General features: G+C 41.2%; 1 protein-coding gene across 1 annotated transcript in view; it reads right to left on the bottom strand.

The window, feature by feature from the left end:
• LOC102732145 (SEC61 translocon subunit beta) overlaps positions 1-6,648 on the bottom strand; it is a 12,318-nt gene extending 5,670 nt beyond the window's left edge. Inside the window, 1 exon segment of the mRNA XM_081812891.1 lies at positions 6,559-6,648. Coding sequence (XP_081669017.1) covers positions 6,559-6,648 — 90 coding nt within the window.
• Positions 6,649-10,364: the final 3,716 nt, after the last annotated feature.

Here is a 10,364-nt window from a genome sequence, read left to right as displayed (position 1 = left end):
AAAAAAAAAAAAAGCTAGGATTCCAACTCCAAAGCTTGTGCATTACCCCACACAGCATATTTAGCCTCAGATATGATAAAATTTCTACATAGCATAAGAAGCGTATTGAGTTTAAATTCAGTTTTACTTAGTGCAACATCACTTATTTTCCTCTATTTAAGATATAAAGGGCTAATTGATGCCTGTTGTTCTAATGTGTGATTGTTACCTCCCTGCAAGTGAAATCCCTAGGGAAAATCTCAGTTTTGATCAATTCGCCCCTACCCTGAATGGCCCCATGCTGTTGCTACATTTTCACTGATGCAGCCCATCTTTCCCAGCTGTGATGTCTACAGTTACGTTTTGCTTCTCTATGTGGGTCTTTTCTCTTACTCATTCTTTTCATCTATTTTCCTCGCTGTCTGCTATCCCAATCCTGAGGTTAAGAAGTTACGTAAAAATGGTAAGCACACCCTACATATAAAATTAAGTGGCAAAAATCTATTGATGTTGACAGCTCATTCACTTAAGAGTACTTAGGTTTGAACCTGAGGCCCTCCCAAAGTTTCCCACATCTGAACACTAGGTAATTGGTAATTGACACAAGTCACAGTATTATTTTAACATTTTAAAACATTGTAGTATAAAGCACTCTATGTTCTAAACTTAACTTTGTCATATAAGGTTTACCCCAAATAATGATTAAAATAAATACTCATTCCCCAGCTTCAGAGAGAGCTAAAATTTACACAATTTGAGGGGATCGCTTTAAGACTACAAAATAACAAATACAAAACTATGTCAGGATATGCAACAGGCCCCAGGCAAGTAAGACAGATAATGCTTAAATGTCTTTAGCTACATGAGAAATACACCTCTGTTCTCAGAGCAGCTTATTCATAAGGTGAATTAGGACCTGTTCCTCTCCCCAGTGGAGCTGGGATATCAGGCAGCAAACGCTTGATGAGAGCTGTAGGTTAACCCCACTCAGAAGGGTGATCAGGATCTGGAGTTCTGATGGGTGCCTATGTGGGCCCAGTGAATGCTGGAGTGAGAACCATCTGGTGGTAATGCTGCAGCTTCCCAGACCTCAAACTAAACCCATTCCTCTGACCCACTGCGGTTACCATGCTACAATGCGAGGTTGGATGGAGGGGGGTATTTAGCACTTGTCAATGGTGGGCCGTTATCAGATTTCTTAGCCCAGAAATGAAACGTCCAGAACTTGCCTGGTCTTAAGCAGGACTGATCTGCCCCTATATAACTGAAAGTTGATTGTGTGAAATTATACTGTTTAGTCACCAGTATTTTCTCTTTTAAAACCACATGCTAGTCTTAGTAACAATGCTCTGACCATCAGTGCTCAGTGTATGCTAACCACAGCCACTAAAACAAAAGAGCTGCTAAATTTCACAAGAGTTTCGGTGAGATCTTTGCATTTTGAAAAATACTTAGGGTCATTACTAAGTAATAAAGGAGAGACACATGCTTGGTGGAGGTGGTGGCGTTTCCACTATCCTCACTAGAACTTGGAAGATTTGCATTTGGGAATAGAAGACCAGGAACTCTGAGAGTGAGCTTTTTGTAAGTCTGCTCTGCTGCATTACAGTATAGTAAAGGCCCCCAAAATGGATACAGATTGAAAGCTACACCTGTATCTGACATTATTATATTTAAAAACTGCTGGGTGAGCACATTCCTAGCATCATGCCCACCCTAGTTTTAGCCTGTTTGGGCCTGAATCAGCAAGCTTATGATTTTATCCCTCTACAGAGGGTCCTCAGTCATTCTGAAGTCTCAACACACAGTAGATGGTTCAACTGCAAGCCCTCCCTACATTAAAAGAAGAGTTTGCTCCCTTCAGGCAAGAGAGAGAATAAGTGCAAGCGAAATAACAATGACTACCAAATATTGAACTTGACCTATATGCAAGGAACTATGTCTTACAGGTACTGCGCACACCTCTCCCAAGTTCTGGGCAAAGGAAACATTGTATTCCCCTTTTCCAATGAGGCACAGAGAGAAGCCCTTGGCAAATTTCCTACTTCAGTAATGACAGAGGCAGGATGTAAGGATGAATCCAAAGCCCATTCTTATCTTGTATCAGACAGTTGGACTGCGTTCATGTCACTTTCATTATCCTTCTTGATAAGAACAACTGACTCAGGATGGGAAGGAAACATTATAAAACTTTGTATGTAAGTTAGGCCTGACCTCAAAGGTTGGTCCATGTACAAAGACTGGTGCAACTGACTGGTAATAGAAACTGGAGTTGCTTTCTCTCTGGTTAGCTACTGAACTATCAGACAAGCGGTGGAGATGATAAAAGACATGAGGATAAGACAGGTAGACACACAGCTCCTATCTGCTCTGCTAGTCTGCAGGTCCTCTTTAAGTTTTGTGGCCATTGCTACCTCCATGAATGGAACAGTTGACCACATGAGAGAAGCAAAGGGCTCTGTGAACATTCATGGTACTGAGGCTGGGACAGAGGCAATGTCCATGCTCCAGGGTCTATAAACTGCTAGAGAAGGGAGCAGTCACGGTCATCAACTTCGGTTGTTTTAATTTTTTTGCATCCTTGGACTTCAAGCAAGCCCAGTGGCCTCCCCAAGATATCAGCCCTGTGCCTTTTTATGGTTTCAAGTATCTACATATAGGCTTATGAATTAACATCTATTTTTCTCTCTCTGGTTCTTTTCTCTTTTTCTCAGCTCTTGTCTTTCCCCCATCTTGCTGCCTTTATTTCTCTGCCTCTCAACAAGTCCCCTTTGAATAACAATTCCTAAAAAAAAAAAAAAAAATTCAAGACGAATATTATCTTAACTTAGCAAACAACAAACAAACCAACCCATCAATGGCAACCCTAAGCAACCCAGAAAGCACTTAAAAGAAAGGAAATGAGGCTGCCTTACATTTTTGGTCTCCCTAGGGCAAAATGCTTTACAGTGTGACAGTGCACTTCACTTATACAATCATTTTTAAACTCACTTATCACTTTATCCACATTTTGTATAATGCAGCGAAAGAATACACTTGAAAGCCAAAGCATCCACGCATTAAGGAGGCCTGTCATGGTTCATATCGAGTTCAACTTTATAGGTTTTTTTATTATAGCCCCTAGCTATGCCACTATATGGTAATCAAAGGCAGCCTCCTTCATATCATCTTATGTGTATTTCAGATTTCCAAACTCAGCGTTAGAAGCCTAAATGTATTTTGTTTTTCAAACATTCTGAAAAATGATAGAGGCCCTGCAAAAACATATCTAGATTGGATCTAAATGGAATTATACCACTACAGCTGAAGTGCAGACCAACTGGAATAAAGCAATAGCTGTTTGCCCACTAACTGGTGCATCAGCTGGCGGTTCTGAATAATTTTCCTAGTCTCCACTTCTCACTGCATTCGTCAAAGTTTAGAAGAGACCTCAGAGCCCATTTAACCCTTCCCACCACATTTTAAAGCTGAAGAAAAAGGGGGTGCAGAGAGGGGATGTGAATTATCGGGGTCACAAAGTGAAAAGTGGCGTAGATGCAACTCAAACCTTGATCTTCTAATTATAAGCCTGTGGTTTGTTTCAACAGAATTCAGTCTCTCTCTTCTTGATTCAAGAAGCCCTTCTGAGCAATGACTATGACAAAGACTGTGTTAGAGAATGGAAATCTAATGCTAAGGACTGAGGCCATGGAGTCAGAAGAATGAAGAGTTTGAAGCTGGCTCGCCCACCTGCTACCTCTGTGACTCTGGGCAAATCACTTAGCATCTGTGAAACCTCAGACAAGTTACTATATTTCCCAATGTTATTCCACAGTCACCCTCTCCTTTGTGAGTGTGAACAATTAAATGAGATAATGCAGCTGAAGTGTTCAGCACAGTGCCTGGAATTTATTAAAGGTGCACTAAATGTTAGCTATTGTCATTACAAGGTGAAGAAAGCATTGCCCATACCTGCTCAAGGGCTATAAATACAAGTCTAGAGACCAGCAGAGAAATGGTGAATTAATAATGGGGTGAGTTCAGAACAGTCCTGGAGGCAAATGCAAAGGGCAGAGACACCACTGATTCTAGTTAGGGTGAGGCTCCCTCGGGCACACCGGGCTGGGTCCCAGATATGAACTTCTTTATTTTTATTACTGTTAGTTCTGGGGATTTTGTTTTTACTGGTTCAACTTTATAGCAAACCCAACTGTAGCCTAATGTACGGAAAGGAGTCAGGGAGAAGGAAATAACAAAACACAACTGAAATAATGAATGAGACTTTAGCCATTCTTAACAGAAGTTAATAATGATGGTTTGGGTGCTTATCTACTCTCTGGTCTCATTAGAGCTCCAATCTCATTTATTGCTTTTGGGATTGACATCTAATTTTCCTTTTTTTTCCAGATATGCCCCCCTAGTAAGAACCAGGAAATTGGGAATATTCCCTACCTACACTACTTGCATATGCTGTAAGATGCTTATCTGTTTCTTTTTTGATCAGGAATACGTCATCTTCTTATGCACAGAAAAAGGGTAGAAGCACTGGGGACTACAGCAGGAGGGAAAAAATGGAATTTGAAGGTAGATAATTGCAAAATCGAATTTTGGCTCTGACTTCCAGCAAGTAATTTAACCTCTCTGAGCGCAATTTCCTGTACAAGAGAGAAAACATACCTACTTTGTGATGAGTAGTGGGTATAATACACATCAGAGATGAAGCAGTCCAAACACAGAACAAAACCAAAAGGCTATCCTCCACAAAATTAAAAAAAAAAAAAAAAACTGGAGAAAAAGAGGACTTTATAAGTAAGGGAACTCTGCCAATGCACTCACTCATCAGTATCTCAGAGAGTAAGACTGAGATCATGAACTCATGCAAGAGTGTGTGTGTTTTAAAGCAGGGATGTGGAGCAAAAAGATGCAAAAAAAACCAAAAAAACCCAGAGAAAGACAAATAGTGTAATGAGTATATGTGTGTGACTGGGGAAGAAACAAAAATAGAGTATTTCCAAAATGGACCAGTTCATACTGGTAATACGCCCAAGGATACCCCTGTGGTTTCAAAGAGTAAATGCAGCTCCTGATACAGACTGCCTTGGAAAAAGAGTGCACACATCGGGCCAATCTGACTTCAGTAAGTTTATATGTGATGTCTCAGCTGGTGTACTGAAATTTTCTCTCAAATGCAAGTCCTATCTGCTTGGGGGAATGGCATCAGAAGGCCCAGTATGTTGCATCCGGAGGCCCGACACCAACAAAAGTTTACAAGAAGGGAGACCCACAGACATATTTCGGGAGTGTAATTTGCATAATTATTATAGCGGGAAGAAAGAAAGAGTTTGAGCTTCTGCTGTGACTGGAGCTAAGATTAGTTCACGAAAATAAACTGGGCCTAGCCAACCCAGGCACCCCGCTGATGGGCCTTCCCTGCCTTGCCTTTTAAACATGTCTTCTGGTTTCTCACTGTCTGCCTTGACCTGTCCCTTCTCTGCCTGCCTTAGGTTTCCCTCCTTCATTTCCAGTGTGCTAACTACACTTGGACGCTCAATCAATGCTCATTCTGGGTTTATTCATAAAATCAGGAAATATACACTTTCAGGGTTGGAAGGGATATTAAAGGGCATCATCCACAACTGTCCCTAAAACATTCCCAGTTGAGGAGACAGCCTGCTTTGGCCTGAGTAACTCCTTTCTCATATAAAAACCTCTTGAATAGTAAGAGAATTTGGTAAAAATGATTCATTATGTTAATCTAAATCACTGTGAAAGTTTCTGCCTATTGGTCTCATTTCTAACCCCTGAGAACAGAACAAAGTGGAGAATAAAGAAGATGGGCATCGAAGGCCAAAAGATCCTAGTTGGGATCATGGCAACACATAGTACTTCTGGTGTGAGCTTGTGCATCACATCCAACCTCTACAGGCCTCATTTTCTTGACTCCATACTGAGCAACCATGATTTTTTTGGTGAAGATTAATTGTGGTATTTTAGTCTCTAGTATGGGGCCTAGAACACAGGAGACAATATACAAATGTTCTTCCTTTTCTATCTCCCCTTCTCCCACATAAAAGCCAGTCTCTCAGATGTGTAAAGGGTCATCAGGCCTTCCTTGAATAGTCTCTCGGTTGCAAATCGCTTAATGCTGGTGGAAACTCCCTCTTGTGCATGTTCTAGTTGATTATATTCTTTTACTTTTTTAAAGATTTTATTTATTTATTTGACAGAGAGAGACACAGCGAGAGAGGGAACACAAGCAGGGGGAGTGGGAGAGGGAGAAGCAGGCTTCCTGCGGAGCAGGGAGCCCGACGCGGGACTCAATCCTGGGACTCTGGGATCACAACCTGAGCCGAAGGCAGACACTTAACGACTGAGCCATCCAGGTGCACCTAGTTGATTATATTCTTAACATGGTCCCCAGAATAGGAATGCATTACCTCCTGTGTGTTCAGGCCAGTGCAGAGCAGAACTGTGACTTCTTTGGTACCAATGCTACACTTCTAATGCACTCCTGGTTCCTTCGGCTGACTCACATACCCCATGCCTTGATCACTCAACACACACACCTGCCCAATCCTCCCTCTGCACCCACCCACTCACCATGTCACTCTGAGCTTCCTCAATCGTACTTTTCTGCCTGTATTCCTTGTCCTGGCACCTGTCACAAAACCGGGCATGATCCTCCTCCATTTTCACTGGTAGCATCGGGATTTTCAACCTAGAAGTATGTGGTGAGCATTATTACCAAATTAGGTCCCTCTTAAAATAATCACCAGGAAATTTGTTTTTGTGTCTCCAACCCCCAGCCTCTACATTGTGGCTTTTAAAGATCTGTTTCGAAAATAAGTTGCTTAACCATTGACTCCAAAGTGCAAAATTCTTTATTCATTGATAAAGACTGCTTTGTCATTTCCCTACTGGATTCCACTTGTCTGCCTTAGCCCTGAATCCAAAAGTGCCCCATCTCTTGGCTTTTATAGGTGTCCATTTTTCACCAGCGGGGAACAACCCACCTCATCTGGAACCCTCAGTCTTTCCAAGGTTGGCTTCTACGTTGAGAAACATGACCATCTCAGGTTCAGTGATGAGGGGTATCATTCCAACACTGCTCCTGGCACACGACAGTGATCCTCCCCTATCCTTTTCTCCTGCTGATGCCAGCAAAAAAAGGGCAAGAACAGTCCTTGCAGAATAGAGATTGCTTTACCAACACTGTCCTGGGGCAGGGATGGGCTGCCTTCTGCAGAACAGAGAACTAATTAGCATTCATTTTCTGTAACAAGCAAGCTGCTAATTTGATAAGGAAATCCAAGTAAATTTGCAGCTTCCCTTCATCATATAATATGCATTTTCATTTAGCAACACGGCCATCTCATACTGAATATTAGTTCTGAAATTTTAATTGACTATGTGTCTTTTACTCAGGAACCACAAACACCAAGTTTAATCATCTGGATGGAATATAAATGGAATTAACAAATGGCCAAAGTTACCTATGAGAAGGGCACATGAGATGCTGTTCAATAAAACAAGCAATGATAAAAATAAAACCTAATATTTGCACAGCGGTTTAGAATTTATGGTGTGCTCTTTATATAGCCACATTACCCGTTTTAAGTACTTTAAAACAGCAGGAAAACAAAAGATGGAAATGATGTAATGAACAGCTTAAACTGCATATGAAATTGGGAAAATGGTTTTTATTATTCCTCTTTTTGGCTCCCAGTGTCTTGCATTGCACTTGGTGCATAGTAAGTACTCAATAAACATCCATCTCATGCACAGAGGGTGGAAAGATTCACCATTATTCTTAAGTTTGCCCAGAACCCGTGTACACAGGGCGTGCTCTCAACAGCACAGAACTGGGGACTTATTCCTAACAAAAATGGACAACTGGACATCCCATGGGCAGGAGGAAGGCAATGACTTTGTTATCAGTCACCTTTGCTCAAGTGGTTACATGTATACTGAATTTGTCAAAAAGAAAATCACAGGCTCAAAAGGCAGTCACTTATGCTAGGCTACGTCACCAGACTGGGCTTCATACCCAGTTTCAACCCCCGTCCCCCAAGAAACAGAGTTTTTCCCAGTCAGGAATTCTCTGGTAGGCACCAACGAGGTAGTCTGCCAGAAGGACCCTCTCCCTCTGGAGCCCCCGAAGGATGATGACTTAATCTGCCTGATGAGACGATGCCCTGCTCATTCCCCCTGTGGGACATTACCTGGCCTGAAACAATCCTTTCTTCTCTTTGGCTCCTAACATCCTTGTTGCACCCTCCTTCTTCTAAAACCCTTCCATTTTATACAACTCCTAGGAGCTCCTTTCTACTGGCTAAACAGGATGCTGCCGAATTCATGAATTGCTTAATAAAACCAATTAGATCTTCAAATTTACTGGGCTGAATGTTAGTTTTTGACATGTTTAACAGGATAGATTCTGGAGATGCACTGCACAGGGACAGATTCAGTTCCACCCTGGAAAAGTAACAAGCTTTCTGTACTTCAGTTTATTCTTTGCTAATATGGGAATATTAATAGTCCCTGTCCCACGTGGATGTTCCAAGAAAACTAGATTAATCTATGTAAAAATGCTTAAAGCTCTGCTCCACACACCATCGACATCCTCTATGTGTCTGGAGTTAGTGGTGGTTAATACCTCGAGTGCCCACACCATGCTTGCCATAAAGAGCCACTCAAGTGATATCTGTTGAATCAATGAACGATCCTTCGGACCTGTTTCTACTTGGAAAAACTGTGTCTTTTCATAGTTTATATTGTCCAAAATGACTCGAAAATAATAAAGGACTAGAAGGTGGGCAGACAAGTCATTTTGCAACTCATTACAGATGGTACACTGCATCTCCTTAGAACGCCAAGTGACCCAGAAGAAAGGCTGTTTCAAATACACTGAACAAAACACATAAAGATACCAGTTAAGTAGCCCGTTCCCAGTCTGCTGAGGCAAAGATTAGTAACTGGTTAGTTCCTCAAGATGGTTCCAGGTCTCACACTGTCTGAAGACAGGCTTTTCTACAGTTTAATTCATGTAAAAAAAAGGAAAGGAGGAAGAAAAAACAGTAAAATGTCAAGCTGTTTTTTTTTTTTTTCTAATGCCAGAAATGGAAATGATGTAATGAATTAGTATCTACTTCCTCTGATGGATAATATTAGTTCAGCTTTCAGATTAAATATTGTGTAAATCTATTCTAATATATGAGAAGGTCAGATGAGCCTTACCATTAAAACTGGATTGCCAAAGAAGAAATGTCTGGGCTCAAAGAAAAAAGCCTAAAGAAGTATCAACCAGAAACACAGTTTGCTTAATGGAAGGACCTACTGCTATAACTAGATATTATGTGGCAAAAAAAGTACTATATGATTTGTCTCTTTAAACCTGTCAATCCGACCTCTTCGTAGAGTAGTAAACTCATCAAATCATTATAACGATTTAGAAAGATCATTTAAGAAATCGTAGTACTGAGCCAAACCCTTGCACCATGATTAGGAAAAATTAGAAGCATTAAGTTACCTATAAATAGGAAATCAACATATTAACCTTTACTTTATTTAAAGAGGCAGACACAACATGCATTGCAAATGAGGGACATTCGCATACAGTTATTCCCTATTCACATGATGATTAAATCCTCCTGAGAAGGCAGGGTCAGAGAGGGGATTAAAGCACAATGTTTCCTTTAGTCCCCTGGGGGAATCCAAAACTGTATTACTGTGTGAAAGCAACAGACTGACACAGGGAGTATGTGCCCACAAGCAAAGGGATGTACCCAAAGCAGATGCTAATCCCAAGAAGCTAAGAAGGTGAGTATGTAAAATGAAGATTTACATGTTTTGTATTAGTTGATTCACGAGGTACTCTTGCAGAAGAAACACTGTTTTCTAATTTAAAGGACCTGAGAGAGAGAGAGAGAGAGAGAGGAAGGAAGGAAGGAAGGAAGGAAGGAAGGAAGGAAGGAAAGAAAGAAGGAAGGAAGGAAGGAAAGAAAATCCATATTTGTTTTCAATTCTTTATGTAAGGAATAAGAACCATTAAGTATTTGAAATTTAGCATGTCTGAGGAATGAGCAGGTAATAAATATTAATATGTGCCATCTGAGGAAGGAAGGAAGGAAGGAAAGAAGGGAGGGAGGGAGGGAGGGAGGGAGGAAGAGGAAGAAAGGATGGAAGGAAGGAGAAAATCCTTGACCAAGTAAATGAATAACCCCTTCACTGTAGCTAACTCTTTTTTATTTTATTTTATTTATTTATTTGACACAGAGAGAGAGTGCACACAAGCAGGGGGAGTGACAGGCAAAGGGAGAGGGAGAAGCAGGCTTCCTTCAAGTGAGGAGCCGGATTTGAGGAGCCCGATGCGGTCCCAGGACCCCAGGATTCCAAACTGAAGGCAG

This window comes from Leptonychotes weddellii, chromosome 2 (genome assembly GCF_054177405.1).
Source record: "Leptonychotes weddellii isolate Sample4059 chromosome 2, ASM5417740v2, whole genome shotgun sequence".
NCBI lineage: Eukaryota > Metazoa > Chordata > Mammalia > Carnivora > Phocidae > Leptonychotes > Leptonychotes weddellii.
This window is presented reverse-complemented; position numbering and strand designations above follow the sequence as displayed.